At 45.5% G+C, this 16020-nt stretch overlaps 1 protein-coding gene and 1 long non-coding RNA gene across 2 annotated transcripts; both read right to left on the reverse strand.

Moving 5' to 3' along the window:
* Positions 1-506: 506 nt before the first annotated feature.
* Positions 507-2372, reverse strand: LOC124018284. The gene is made up of 4 exons (XR_006835599.1): positions 2274-2372; positions 1801-1914; positions 1534-1632; positions 507-1327 (listed from the first exon to the last, which is right to left on the reverse strand). It is a non-coding gene; the product is annotated as an uncharacterized LOC124018284 (long non-coding RNA).
* Positions 2373-2374: 2 nt separating this feature from the next.
* Positions 2375-12053, reverse strand: LOC124018273 (rho GTPase-activating protein 19-like; the record flags this gene model as incomplete). Its single annotated transcript, XM_046333539.1, is given in 10 exon segments — positions 2375-2389; positions 2541-2744; positions 4458-4523; positions 5038-5124; positions 7123-7349; positions 7547-7718; positions 7720-7763; positions 9245-9325; positions 9570-9856; positions 11976-12053. Coding segments are annotated over 10 exon segments (1227 nt in total), but the record flags the coding sequence as incomplete, so codon positions are not given.
* Positions 12054-16020: the final 3967 nt, after the last annotated feature.

A 16020-nucleotide genomic window follows, 5' to 3' on the forward strand; every position in this document is an offset into this window, starting at 1 on the left:
TAGGCTCAGCTAGCGGTCAACTGTAAAAGTATCTATGTAGGCTCAGCTAGTGGTCAACTGTAAAAGTATCTATGTAGGCTCAGCTAGTGGTCAACTGTAACAGTATCTATGTAGGCTCAGCTAGTGGTCAACTGTAAAAGTATCTATGTAGGCTCAGCTAGTGGTCAACTGTAAAAGTATCTATGTAGGCTCAGCTAGTGGTCAACTGTAAAAGTATCTATGTAGGCTCAGCTAGTGGTCAACTGTAAAAGTATCTATGTAGGCTCAGCTAGTGGTCAACTGTAAAAGTATCTATGTAGGCTCAGCTAGTGGTCAACTGTAACAGTATCTATGTAGGCTCAGCTAGTGGTCAACTGTAACAGTATCTATGTAGGCTCAGCTAGTGGTCATCTGTAAAAGTATCTATGTAGGCTCAGCTAGTGGTCAACTGTAACAGTATCTATGTAGGCTCAGCTAGTGGTCAACTGTAAAGGCTCAGCTAGTGGTCAGTATCTATGTAGTATCTATGTAGGCTCAGCTAGTGGTCAACTGTAAAAGTATCTATGTAGGCTCAGCTAGTGGTCAACTGTAAAAGTATCTATGTAGGCTCAGCTAGTGGTCAACTGTAACAGTATCTATGTAGGCTCAGCTAGTGGTCAACTGTAACAGTATCTATGTAGGCTCAGCTAGTGGTCAACTGTAAAAGTATCTATGTAGGCTCAGCTAGTGGTCAACTGTAAAAGTATCTATGTAGGCTCAGCTAGTGGTCAACTGTAAAAGTATCTATGTAGGCTCAGCTAGTGGTCAACTGTAACAGTATCTATGTAGGCTCAGCTAGTGGTCAACTGTAAAAGTATCTAACAAAACTGTTTCAAGTTATGAGTGGCACTCAGACCCCAAACGGACCAAAGAAAGCTCCCTCCTGTCCCTGACTCCACACTTAACAGAGTTGGTCTTGTACTTTCCTGGGTTACGTCCCAATAATCTCTCCCCCTGAAGTGTGCACTCATTCACTACTCCCCACACAATGTAAAAGTCTTGGATTATGTTGGCATGGGCTAGAAGGAGTTTCCATATGGGTATTCCAGTCATTTCCTTTCAAACACATTGAGGGAAGTGAACAAGTGCACACTTCAGGAGAAAGAAGAGATTATTGGGATGAAACCCATGTCTGGCTGGGGACTAATGTTGTATTCGTCACAGATTTAGAAATGTACAATATAGTTTACTTGATGAAAGAAGAAAAAAATGACAAAAAAATAACAAGTCCAGTGTTGCTAGTACCAATCCTCTACATGGACGTTTCTAGGGAGGGAGACCAACACATTCTGGAGATGGATGGAGAGTCCTGGAGGGAGACGGAGAGATCAAGAAGAAAAAGAGAAAGAATATGAATGAGACAAAATAGACAAAGTTCACAAGATGTGGCTGTATTGTAATGTTGAATGATGACATTGAAGTGTATCAGGAAAGACATACAACATACGCAAAACACATGTAAATGTCTATAGAAAAAGTGGGAATTGCCATGTTATCAATCCAAAAGCATCATACCTTTGATAGTTTGAGTCCCCTCTCTCTATTGAGGGCCATGCTGTCAGAGGCCTTGACCCCGACTGGAGTACTATTATTCACTGTCACCGGACCGTTCCCCTGGAGACGCACACACACACACACCCGCACGCACGCACGCACGCACGCACACGCACACACACACACACACACACACACACACACACATGAACATCTAGAAAAAAAACAAGGAATCTGTGGACAAGGGAGTGTGTTTGTGTGGTCTCCTTGTCTGTCAATGTCGCTCACCGACTGCAGGACGACGTTCTCCTTTCCCAGCCGTCCCATCGCCGCAGCAACCATCTCCGGGGAGATCTGTCTACCCCGCCTCTCCAACGCCTGTTGGTCCCCCTTATGTCTCCTCTGTTTTCATTGGTTCATTTGATCAGGAGGGTAGGATAGTTGACAGAACAGTTATTTAACCTTTACTTTACCAGGAGTTTTTGTTTTTGTGATAATGTCATAGATAACTTTTTAATCTATAGAACGTAGAAATGCCCGTTTTCACTGGTGGTGCTTGGCATAATGAATAGGAGGTTGAAAAGGGGAGGAATTGTCCTTAAAGATCCTCATATACAATAGACAGAACAGTTATGATGTAGCAGATTGTGACTACAACATACTAAGTTGGATACAAAGTAACACATTTACAAAATACATCAACAAAGTATGTTGATTGGATATTACACTTGTAAGTGAAGTACACATAAACACAATGACACCTTGATGAATCCACCGAAGGAGCGGGAGCGGGGGTGTTTCTTGCTCTGGGCCGGGGGGGGCTGATAGTTGTTGATGGGTGTCCCTGGGGCCAGGCCGGGGTGGTCTGTTTAGCAAGCTGCAGGAGGAGGAGAAAGAGATGTAGGATGAAGAGACAGGATACTGGGATTTAGCCAGTCATTCTAATCTACATGAAATGTGAAATCTGCCTCGTATGGAATATGGAGATGAGGACAGAGAATATTAAGAAGCAGTCCTGCAGTGAGTACCTGTCGTAGGAGTTTCTTCTTCTTGGCAGAGTTGGGCATGTTGTCATGGACGTGTCTGAACAGCTCCTTCAGGGACTCCTCTGTGTGGTGCTGCTGGCCCTGGGACGACGAGGAGGGGGACAGGTACTGAGACGGGTCAGCACAACACCTCTTCCAGGGAACAGGGGCAGGGAAACCAGTCACAGATGACAGGTCCATATCATCCTGGGGGGGGGGGGGTGAGAAAGGAGCTATTAGTTTCCATCACAACATGAGTCTATGGATACATACCAAATGCCACCCTATATAAAGTAGTATATATTCCCTATATAAAATAGTGCACTATAAAGGGAATAGGGTGCCACATACAGAACCTAAGCTTAGAGGAGATTAGGTTGATCTACGCCCCTAAACCACAGCTAGACATGGGACAGAACCTATTTCAGCTTAGAGGGAGACAAGTCCAAACCCCAGCTAGGTTGACAAAGTCCAAACCAAACCGCAGCTAGACAAGTCCAAACCGCAGCTAGACAAGTCCAAACCCAGCTAAACCCCAGACAAGTCCAAACCAAGCCAAACCCCTAGACAAGTCCAAACCCCAGCTAGACAAGTCCAAACCCCAGCTAGACAAGTCCAAACCCCAGCTAGACAAGTCCAAACCCCAGCTAGACAAGTCCAAACCCCAGCTAGACAAGTCCAAACCCCAGCTAGACAAGTCCAAACCCCAGCTAGACAAGTCCAAACCCCAGCTAGACAAGTCCAAACCCCAGCTAGACAAGTCCAAACCCCAGCTAGACAAGTCCAAACCCCAGCTAGACAAGTCCAAACCCAGCTAGACAAGTCCAAACCCCAGCTAGACAAGTCCAAACCCCAGCTAGACAAGTCCAAACCCCAGCTAGACAAGTCCAAACCCCAGCTAGACAAGTCCAAACCCCAGCTAGACAAGTCCAAACCCCAGCTAGACAAGTCCAAACCCCAGCTAGACAAGTCCAAACCGCAGCTAGACAAGTCCAAACCGACAACAAGTCCAAACCCCAGCTAGACAAGTCAAACCCCAGCTAGACAAGTCCAAACCCCAGCTAGACAAGTCCAAACCCCAGTCCAAACCCCAGCTAGACAAGTCCAAACCTAGACAAGTCCAAACCCCAGACAAGTCCAAACCCCAGCTCAAGTCAAACCCCAGCTAGACAAGTCCAAACCCCAGCTAGACAAGTCCAAACCCCAGCTAGACAAGTCCAAACCCCAGCTAGACAAGTCCAAACCCCAGCTAGACAAGTCCAAACCCCAGCTAGACAAGTCCAAACCCCAGCTAGACAAGTCCAAACCCCAGCTAGACAAGTCCAAACCCCAGCTAGACAAGTCCAAACCCCAGCTAGACAAGTCCAAACCCCAGCTAGACAAGTCCAAACCCCAGCTAGACAAGTCCAAACCCAAGTCAAACCCCAGACTAGAAACCCAGCTAGACAAGTCCAAACCCCAGCTAGACAAGTCCAAACCCCAGCTAGACAAGTCCAAACCCCAGCCAAACCCCAGCTAGACAAGTCCAAACCCCAGCTAGACATTTATAGCACCTAGACAAGTTATAATAGGCCCTGGTAGATCTGAAAGGTGTAAACAAGTTGGACAAGTCAAACCCCAGCTCATTTATAGCACCTAGACATTCTGGTAAACTGGGATGCTTCTGGTAAACACAGCTATACAGGGCCTGTATTCATAAAGCATCTCAGAGGAGTGCTGATCTAGGATCAGTTTGGCCTTGCAGATTATAATGAATGGAAAGGGGGAGGATCTGAACCTCGATCAGCACTCCTGCTTTGAGATTCTTCATGAATACTTGCCTTGTTTGATCTAATATGGTCCTTTGTTTGAGAGAAGTGCAACATCATTTAATGGTATAGATGATGTAAACCCAGCAGGTGAAAGAGTCCTACTACTAACCTTGGTCTGCAGGGTCTTAGATCCTGTGAAGTGCATTCTGGCATGCTCCCTCATGTACATAGGAGCCTGAGTAGAGACACACACACTAAGTATCCATCACAACACACTAAACATAATGATTCTGTTTCTCCTCTGTGCTTGACACAAAACATTACCTTATTGTAGCCCATGTTCCCCAGACCTTATAAAATAACACTGACAACTGGGCCGGTTTCCCAGACACAGTTGAAGCCAATAGTATGAGGTGTTCTCAATGGAGTGTTTTAGCCCAGTGTGGCATAGTACAAAGCAGGATTAATGAGTTACCCAGCAAACTTTGAAAAGCAACCAGAAATAACTACAGACTTTCTAGTTTTAAAAAAAGAAAGAAAAGCTAAACTTAGATATGTGTTTTTGTTTGTCAAATCAATTAGACCATGTTCATTTCAAGATTATCTTTAAAAAAAATAAAAGGTTAACAGAATATTTAGGCAAATTAGCTGGCTAACTATTTGATCCTGCTTTATAGAAAGTACCCCTCTGGACTAGGCTTATTCTGGGTTGGGAAACTGGCCAAAAGTGTGAAGTTAGTCTCTCTGACCCTGAATAGTTTCTGGGAGTGTTTGATGAGGAAGGCCATGCCGTTGTTAAGCTTCTTCAGATTCTCCTGGAGGTCACTGGCCACCATCTGGATGAAACACACACAAATTACTGTAGAAGAATGAAAATCAATCAGTCAGAGGCAGCCTGGTGGTTAGAGCGTTGGACCAGTAACTGAAAAGTCCCTTGTTGAAATCCCAGAGTCGACAATGTGAAAAATGTGTTGATGTGCCTTGAGTAAAGCACTTAGCCCTAATTGCTCCAGGGTGGCCGTTGATAATGGCAGACCCTGGTCGTGACCCCACTCTCCGAGGGTCTCGGGGGGGATATGCAAAAGAATACATAATTCTAATGTAACACTACAAGTGTGAAATAAGACACATATAACCACCCACCTAATTATTTCTATTCACATCTAAATTTAATGCATTTTTATTTTATCACATTCCTGATCCTACAATTCTTAACACAGTGCATTGTGATGATAGACTGTTACCCGAACTGAACACTGAGCACAGAACACAATTCTGGGCCAGTGTGTATGTCTGAGGTTCTACTAGGCAAGCCAAGTGAATCAATCGTCATGACTACAGGACAGTATAGCCTATATTTAACAGTGTACAGTACTTACATACGGTGCATTCGGAAAGTATTCAGACCCCTTGACCTTTTCAACAAAATAAAATACACGACAGCCTTATTAAAAATAAATACATAAATAAATGAATGCCTAAGAAAAAAACAAGCTTTTAGAAATCTTGGGAAATGTGTAAATAAAACCCTCCTAGAAATATCACATTTACATAAGTATTCTTGGCACGGCTGTATTTGGGAATTTTCTCCCAGTCTTCATGCAAATCCTCTCAAGCTCTGTAAGGTTGGATGGGGAGCATCACTAAACAGCTATTTTCAGGTCTCTCCAGTGATGTTTGATCGGGTTCAAGCCCGGGCTACTCAAGGACATTCAGAGACTTGTCCCAAAGCCACTCCTGCATTGTCTTGGCTGTATGCTTAGGGTCATTGTCCTGTTGGAAGGTGAACCTTTGCCCCAGTCTGAGGTCCTGAGTGCTCTGGAGCAGGTTTTCATCAAGGATCTCTCTGTACTTTGCTCTGTTCATCTTTCCCTCGATCCCGACTAGTCTCACAGTCCCTGCCACTGAAAAACATCCCCACAACATGATGCTGCCACCACGATTCATCGTAGGGATGGTGCCAGGTTTCCTCCAGACATGACACTTGGCATTCAGGTCAAATAGTTTAATCTTGGTTTCATCAGTCCAGAGAATCTTGTTTGTCATGGTCTGAGTCTTTAGGTGCCTTTTGGAAAACTGCAAGCGAGAGATGGTTGTCCTTCTGGAAGGTCATCCCATCTCCACAGAAGAACTCTGGAGCTCTGTCAGAGTGACCATTGGGTTCTTGGTCACTTCCCTGACCAATACCCCCCCCCCCCTGACTGCTCAGTTTGGTTATGAGTCTTGGTGGTTTCAAAATTATTCCATTTAAGAATGATGAAGACCACTGTGTTTTTGTTGGAACCTGGTACCCTGCCCAGCTCTGTGCCTCTCAGAGCTCTACAGACAATTCCTTTAACCTCATGGCTTGTTTTTGTTCTCTGACATGTACTATCAGCTGTGGGACCTGATATAGACAGGTGTGTGCCTTTTAAAATCATGTCCAATCGATTGCATTTACCACAGGTGGACTCCAATCAAGTTGTAGAAACATCTCAAGGATGATCAATGGAAACAGGATGCACCTGAGCTCAATTTCAACTCTCATAGCAAAGGGTCTGAATACTTAGGTATTATGCACTACACAGCTGATTGAAATAAGGAAGTCATGGTCAAGCTGTGATGATCTAAATCAGCTGTGCAGTGCTAGGACAACAAGCCTCAGGACAGAGTTTGGGAAACTCTGATCCACATGATAAATGATCATGGGCACAGTCCAGCTTCGGACCTGTGCTTCTGCCTCGGCATTGCTTTCTCTGAGGTTTTATGCTGGGTATCTGTAAGGCACTTTGTGTCAACTGCCGATATAAAGACGGGCTTTATAAAACACATTTGATTTGAGTTACAGTACATACATCTCTGGGCCACACGACGTGGGGGGCAAACATGAGGGCGAGGTTGAAGGCGGACATTTTGTTCTTGTCCTGCTGCTTGGCGGTGTGGTAGAGCAGGTCCAGGATCAGTTTGAGGAGGCTGCGGTTGGCCTGGGGCAGCAGCAGGAAGAGGAGCTGTAAGGCCTCAATCTGACGCTCCTTATCAGGTACTGACGTCTTGTTGCCTTGTTCATCAAACAGACTCATGTCTGGGGGAATAGAGGGAGAGAAGAGGGGAAGATGGGACAGAAACAGAACACAAGACACCTCAGTATGGGTCTCATGGGGTACAGGTGAACATCAATGACACTTGTTTTTGAGCGCCAGGGTGTGATTTTTTTGTAGGTTTTTGAAAACTAAAAAGTGCAACAGGAGAGAGAGTGGGGAGGGCCTCAGACAGGGGTACCTGCTATTTTGAGGTGAGCATGGAAGTGTTGGTGCGTGAGGAGGGGTTCAGGTAGCTCTCCCAGGAAGGTCTTGAGGAGGGTGGCCACGTCGTTGGGGTGGAAGCCCCCTGCCTCCAGGTCGATGTCTGCGCCACTGTTCAGCTGCTCCTTCAGGGCCTGCTGCCGATCAGCAATCAATGTTACCTGGCACCCTGAACAGACCCTCTACCTGCAGGTCTGATCAGCAATCAATCAAACAATCAATAAACCACCTAGCACCCTGAACAGACCCTCTACCTGCAGGTGAACAATCAATCAAACAATCAATAAACCACCTAGCACCCTGAACAGACCCTCTACCTGCAGGTCTGATCAGCAATCAATCAAACAATCAATAAACCACCTAGCACCCTGAACAGACCCTCTACCTGCAGGTCTGATCAGCAATCAATCAAACAGTCAATAAACCACCTAGCACCCTGAACAGACCCTCTACCTGCAGGTCTGATCAGCAATCAATCAAACAATCAATAAACCACCTAGCACCCTGAACAGACCCTCTACCTGCAGGTCTGATCAGCAATCAATCAAACAATCAATAAACCACACCCTGAACAGACACCCTGAACAGCACCCTGAACAGACCCTCTACCTGCAGGTCTGATCAGCAATCAATCAAACAATCAATAAACCACCTAGCACCCTGAACAGACCCTCTACCTGCAGGTCTGATCAGCAATCAATCAAACAGTCAATAAACCACCTAGCACCCTGAACAGGCCCTTAACGTGTAAGTCTGAACAATCAATGAATCAATCAATAAATCAAATATGTAGTGAATCAATCAGCAGTGTTTCTCCAATAGTCATTTAGCAGCGGCGGGTCACCGCTGATACATCATTCCCGGCACTCCAAAAAAAAAAAAAAATGTATTCTATTTTTTTAAATGGAAATTATTTTAGGGTTGGTAAAATGTTTTCAGTGCAAACTTAAACCAGATATAAAGTATGTACACTGAACTAAAATAGAAAGACAACATGAAACAATTTCAAAGATTTTTCTTGAGTTACAGTTCATATAAGGAAACCAGTCAACGGAAATGAATTCATCAGGCCCTGATCTATGGATTTCACATGAATGAGAATACGGTTGGTCACAGATACGTTAAAAAATGTAGGGGTGTAAAATCAGAAAACCAGTCAGTATCTGGTGTGACCACCATTTGCCTCATGCAGCGCAACACATCTCCTTTGCATAGAGTTGATAAGGCTGAAAAAAAAAAAGATTTATCTGTTATTTTACCAGGTCAGTCGACTGAGAACACGTTCTCATTTACAGCAACGACCTGGGGAATAGTTACAGGGGAGAGGAGGGGGATGAATGAGCCAATCGTAAACTGGGGATTATTAGGTGGCCGTGATGGTTCGAGGGCCAGATTGGGAATTTAGCCAGGACACCAGGGTTAACACCCCTACTCTTACGATAAGTGCCATGGGATCTTTAATGACCTCAGAGAGAGCCAGTACACCCGTTTAACGTCACATCCGAAAGACGGCACCCTACACAGGGTAGTGTCCCCAATCACTGCCCTGGGGCATTGGGATCTTTTTTAGACCAGAGGAAAGAGTGCCTCCTACTGTAATGCCAGGACAAAGAAGAGAGAATTACATTCAGGGATCATGCCTCAGATGGGAACTGTAACAACATGATCAACTCACTCTTGCTGAGGTATTCGATGAGCTGGTAAATCTGGGCGATGCCTCCCTCTGTCAGAGGAGTCCCAAACACCACTTCCTTATCTGTGAAGATGACAACGGCCAAAGGACGAGAATCTGATTGCTGTACATTTATATTATTATTCAACATTATTGCCACCCAGGGCCACGTTCAGTCACCAAACGTTGCAGATAAAAATTCCATGAGTAAAGCCATCGTGATACCTTCTTCTACATTTCAGTCATGGATGTTTGTTCTACACTGCATCCTGCTAAACATACACCAGGTGAAGACACCCTTGGTTGATCTTCATGGCAGTTCTCTCACCTTTACGTTTGAGGAAGTTGAAGGAGCGGAAGAATCCCCCTCCGGCCCCTGTGGGTGTCTTGGGCCCTCCCTCGTCCCCTAACAGCAGAGAGAACTCAGCACCGGGAAGGTCGATGAGGCGGCTGATGTTGCTAAGCACCAGCTCTTGAAATACCTCAGGTCTCTCGTGACGTAGCTTCTCCACAAAGAAGTCTGGGTTGAAGATGACGGGCGGGCGGCCACCAACCCCACCGCCTCCCCAAGATCCCCCTGCATCCTGGCTGATCACCACGTTACACACCGTACCCCTGATGGAACACACACAGATGCTGAAGATCAAATCTTTAAACAACCACTTTATCTTTATACTGACTCTCTCAAACACACCAACTCTCGCTCTCCCTCTTACACACGTATGATGATGGTGTGGTGGTTGGCTAGCCCAATAATGGACTAAAGGAGACTAACGTTACTATAGTCCAAGGACCTTACATGTTTTGTTGAGAGGCGAATTGGCTCTGGCAGCCGAAACAGCAAAATACTCCATCTAAATGTGAATCGGTTCTCAATTGCAGTACAGTTCTAGAAACATAAAGCCCTCTACTTTCATATCACATCAACATCATTTCACTTACTGTAGACTGTTTAAACAGTTGCAGCCAAAAGTATTTTCCTCTGTCCTCCACTCATTACCTGTATTAATGGCACCTGTTTGAACTTGTTATCAGTATAAAAGACACCTGTCCACAACCTCAAACAGTCACACTCCAAACTCCACTATGGCCAAGACCAAAGAGCTGTCAAAGGACACCAGAAACAAAATTGTAGACCTGCACCAGGATAGGAAGACTGAACCTGCAATAGGTAAGCAGCTTGGTTTGAAGAAATCTACAGTGGGAGAAATTATTAGGAAATGGAAGACATACAAGACCACTGATCTGGGGCTCCACGCAAGACCTCAACCCGTGGGGTCAACATGATCACAAGAACGGTGAGCAAAAATCCCAGAACCCCCACGGGAGGACCTAGTGAATGACCTGCAGAGAGCTGGGACCAAAGTAACAAAGCCTACCATCAGCAAGGGCATTGAAGATGAAACGTAGCTGGGTCTTTCAGCATGACAATGATCCCAAACTCACTGCCCGGGCAACGAAGGAGTGGCTTCATAAGAAGCATTTCAAGGTCCTGGAGTGGCCTAGCCAGTCTCCAGATCTCAACCCCATAGAAAATCTTTGGAGGGAGCTGAAAGTCCGTGTTGCCCAGCAACAGCCCCAAAACATCACTGCTCTAGAGGAGATCTGCATGGAGGAATGAGCCAAAATACCAGCAACAGTGTGTGAAAACCTTGTGAAGACTTAAAGAAAACATTTGACCTCTGTCATTGCCAACAAAGGGTATATAACAAAGTATTGAGACAAACTTTTGTTATTGACCAAATACTTATTTTCCACCATAATTTGCAAATTAATTAAAAATCCTACAATGTGATTTTCTGGATTTTTTTTTCTCATTTTGTCTGTCATAGTTGAAGTGTACCTATGATGAAAATTACAGGACTCTCATCTTTTTAAGTGGGAGAACTTGCACAATTGGTGGCTGACTAAATACTTTTTTGCCCCACTGTATAACCTTGTGGGAACCGTGACCCTATAAAAAGGTGTAGTAATGGACTTTTTGTTTTTTGAAAATGAAAGCTACGTTCATTATGTTTCTCCTCCGGCCAGAGGATGCTATCGTTCATAGGCGCTAAATGTAGTTAGCGTCGATGAATGGGTTAGTGGTTGGACAGACAGGAGAAAACCAACTTGTATGCATGCTAGAGTTTTACTTTGGGTCCATTGTGCTGAAGATCAGTGAACTCATAGGTCTGAAGATCAATGAGCTGAAGACACCTTCTTCACACAAGTACACACTCACTGGCAATTCAGAGCAGCTTGACTTGGCATAATGGTGGAGAGTTGTTTTTGCATGGGCTGGTGCCTCAGGTGAGTGGAGATTTCACTTCAGGACCAATGGAATGGTCTAAAATCAACAAACCCCGCTCACCGGACCATCCAAAACGAAGTCAACCAATGACGGCTCACTGCAGTGGTCTCTATATTTGCGACTACTAGCTAGCTAACTATGGTGTGTTGCTGTAATTCAGCGACAGCGCAGAAATAAATGCCCTGCACCGTATTGTTGTTCAGAGTAGCTGTGTGATGCACAGAAATGGTATTTTGCCACAACACGTCACTTGATTGTCAGACCTACAGTAGCTAAATAACGTTAGCTAGCTCAATTAGCTTTCACTGTCACTGAAAAACAACATGCATGTCAGACAAACTAGCAAGCCAAATTCAAATGCCAGTATCACGACAACTCCAGAGTCTATTTACGTGCGTGCATGGTTTATTCTGTATACATAATGTTTAAATGTTATTTTACCTTCTGTTTTGTGTATTTTTATTGGAATCTTTATCCGCTGCCATCTTCCGTTTGAATCCGCCACTGGTATCCCTGACTCCGCCCACTGCCTCTCTGATTGGTCGGTTATAAAATACGGGCGGGGTGAGCAGTAAAGATTTGCATGTTTGGTTCTCTGATTGGATTGTTTGAATTCACTTTAGTGTCAATCAAGGAAAAACAATAACATTGAGTGCGGTTACATCCACATAGTAACGCGATTATTGTGGATAATTTGATTCATATAACAATTCCATTAAAAACGTTTACATGCTTTGTACGAAGAACGATCTCCCAAATAATGGACACATCTGAAATCGAATAAATACAGAAAATCGCTAATCAAAATAAAAGTTATACCACAGCGACCATGTTAATTTGGTGAGCACATTTGATTCTGAGTTCGGACATGTAAAGTTTGTATTTTAAAACTATTTATAAGATGCATACATTCAGTTGTACCGAACGCTAAAGAGGGAGGAGGCTGTTTGAATGTTAAATGACGAGACAGAGGAATTGATGCGAGTAACCAGTCTTGTTCAGTACATCACAACGCATCCGGGTATCTCAAGCAGCCCAGTAAAACACAAGAGTTGCAGTAATGAACGTTTACCAACAGATGGTATCACTGTGCAATTTAACACCGTCCCGTAGCACTCACGTCTATATCCATGAAGTGCTTTGAAAGGCTGGTCATGGCTCACATCAAAACCATTATCATAGAAACTCTAGACCCATTCCAATGTGCAATACCACCCCAACAGATCCACAGATTATGCTATTTCTATTGCACTCCACACTGCCCTTTCCCACCTGGACAAAGGAACACCTATATGAGAATGCTATTCATTGACTAGAGCTCAGCATTCTACACCATAGTGCCCTCAAAGCTCATCAATAAGCTATGGACCCTGGAACAAAACACCTCCCTCTGCAACTGGATCCTAGACTTCCTGACGGGCCGCACCCAGGTGGTAAGGGTGGGTAACAACACATCCACCACGCTGATCCTCAACACAGGGACCCCTCAGGAGTGTGTGCTCAGTCCCCTCCTGTACTCCCTGTTCACTCATGACTGCTACCCAGACTATTTGCATTGCCCCCCCTCTCCACTGTCACTCTCTGTCATCTGTTTATACTCACTTTAATTAACTCTACCTACATGTACATACTACCTCACCTAACCGGTGCCCCCGCACATTGACTCTGTACCGGCACCCCCTGTATATATTGTTCTTTTTTAATCACTTGTTACTTTACTTATTCTGATCTGTATTTTTTGAAACTGCGCTGTTGGTTTGGGGCTTGTAAGTAAGCATTTCACTGTTGTATTTTGCACGTGACTTATAAAAATTTGATTTAAATTTGATAGAGCAGTAAAGTAGAGGCAGTAAAGAAGTGTCATGTTTTGTCATATATTGTCTTGTCATTATGCTTTCCCTTCTGTTCGTTTCCCCCTGCTGGTCTTATTAGGTTCGTTCCCTCTTTCTATCCCTCTCTCTCCCCCTCCCTCTCTCACTCTCTCGCTCTCTCTTCTCTCTATCGTTCCGTTCCTGCTCCCAGCTGTTCCTATTCCCCTAATCAATCATTTAGTCTTCCCACACCTGTTCCCGATCCTTTCCCCTGATTAGAGTCCCTATTTCTTCCTTTGTGTTCCGTTCCTGTCCTGTCGGATCCTTGTATGTATTGGTCACCGTGCTGTGTTTGTGTATCGCCCAGTCGTGTCGTGTTTCCCTCAGATGCTGCGTGGTGAGCAGGTGTCTGAGTCTGCTAGGTTCAAGTGCCTTCCCGAGGCTACCTGCTGTTCAAGATCGAGTCTCCAGTCGGTTCTCGTCATTACGAGTGGAAGTTGTGTTTTTTGATTGTATTTTACTTTACTGGATTAAAGACTCTGTTTTCGCCAAGTCGCTTTTGGGTCCTCATTCACCTGCATAACAGAAGGATCCGACCAAGAATGGACCCAGCGACTATGGATTCTCTCTACTCTACTCTCGAGTTCCAGGGAGCGATGCTCGGCAGACACGAGCAGGAATTGTCTGCTGCTCGGCATGCCGTTGAGACCCTGGCCGCTCAGGTCTCCGACCTCTCAAGACAGTATCAGAGTCTTCGTCTCGTGTCACCAGCTACTTCCGGTTCTTCCGAGCCTCCGGAACCTAGGGTTAATAACCCACCTTGTTATTCTGGGCAGCCCACTGAGTGCCGCTCCTTTCTCACCCAGTGTGATATCGTGTTCTCTCTCCAACCCAACACATACTCAAGAGAGAGAGCTCGGATTGCCTACGTCATATCACTCCTTACTGGTCGGGCTCGGCAGTGGGGCACAGCTATCTGGGAGGCAAGCGCTGAGTGTACTAACAATTATCTGAACTTTAAAGAGGAGATGATAAGGGTTTTTTATCGCTCAGTTTTTGGGAAAGAAGCTTCCTGGTCCCTGTCTTCCCTATGTCAAGGTAATCGATCCATAACGGATTACTCAATAGAGTTTCGCACTCTTGCTGCCTCCAGTAACTGGAACGAGCAGGCGTTGCTCGCTCGTTTTCTGGAGGGACTCCACGCTAAGGTTAAGGATGAGATTCTCTCTCGGGAGGTTCCATCCAGCGTGGATTCTTTGATTGAACTCGCTATTCGCATTGAACGACGGGTAGATCTTCGTCACCGAGCTCATAGAAGAGAGCTCGCGTTAACTGTGTCTCCCCTCTCTCCGACACTACCGTCTTTCCCCACTGACTCAGGTGTTGAGCCCATGCAGCTGGGGGTATTCGCATCTCGGCTAAGGAGAGGGAACGGAGAATCACCAACCGCCTCTGTCTCTATTGCGGTTCCGCTGGTCATTTTGTCATGTCATGTCCAGTTAAAGGCCAGAGCTCATCAGTAAGCGGAGGGCGACTGATAAGCGCTACTAGACGGTCCTCTCCGTCAAGTACATGTACTACTTTACCGGTCCATCTACGCTGGACCGGATCGGCAGCATCCTGCAGTGCATTAATAGACTCTGGGGCAGAGGGCTGTTTTATGGACGAAGCCTGGGCGCGGGAACATGACATTCCTCTCAGACAGTTAGGGAGCCCACGGTCATGTTTGCCTTGGATGGTAGTCCTCTCCCCAGTATATTATATGAAACACTACCTTTAACCCTCACTGTATCTGGTAACCATAGTGAGACCATTTCTTTTTTGATTTTTTGTTCACCTTTTACACCTGTTGTTTTGGGTCATCCCTGGCTAGTGTGTCATAATCCTTCTTTTGATTGGTCTAGTGGTTCTGTCCTTTCCTGGAGCGTTTCTTGTCATGTGAAGTGTTTAATGTCTGCTATTTCTCCTGTTTGTTCTGTCCCCTCTTCTCAGGAGGAACCTGGTGATTTGACAGGAGTGCCGGAGGAATATCATGGTCTGCGCACGGTCTTCAGTCGGTCCAGAACCAACTCCCTTCCTCCTCACCGGTCGTATGATTGTTGTTCTGATCTCTTTAAGAAGCGTTTTGCTTCCGCTCCTATCCTTGTTGCACCTGACGTCACTAAACAGTTTATTGTTGAGGTTGACGCGTCGGGGGTGGGCGTGGGAGCCATTCTGTCCCAGCGCTCCGATACTGACGATGGGGTCCACCCTTGTGCGTATTTTTCTGCTTCTGCTCCTGGTCTTGCTGGGTCTCAGTCTGTTCCCTGCCATCGCATCTCTCCTGTTCTTGTTCCTGCCCTTGCTGTGTCTCAGTCTGTCCCTAGTTGTTACTCTCCTGGCCTGTTTGGTCCTGTTTGCTCTAAAGTTTTCAGTTCTCTACCCGTGTCTCATTTTTTTTTTTTAGAGTAGTACCCTAGTTTCCCTTTTTATCGTTTTTTTTCGTTACGGTCCTGAGGAGAGGAGTTGGGTTCTTTCTCGGGACGTGCTGGACCGTTTGATCTATGATTTCCTCCGTTGCCGCCAGTGTTCCTCCTCGAGAGCGCCAGGAGGCGCTCGGTGAGTGGGGGGGTACTGTCATGTTTTGTCATATATTGTCTTGTCATTATGCTTTCCCTTCTGTTCGTTTCCCCCTG

This window comes from Oncorhynchus gorbuscha, unplaced genomic scaffold (genome assembly GCF_021184085.1).
Source record: "Oncorhynchus gorbuscha isolate QuinsamMale2020 ecotype Even-year unplaced genomic scaffold, OgorEven_v1.0 Un_scaffold_460, whole genome shotgun sequence".
Taxonomy (NCBI): Eukaryota; Metazoa; Chordata; class Actinopteri; order Salmoniformes; family Salmonidae; genus Oncorhynchus; species Oncorhynchus gorbuscha.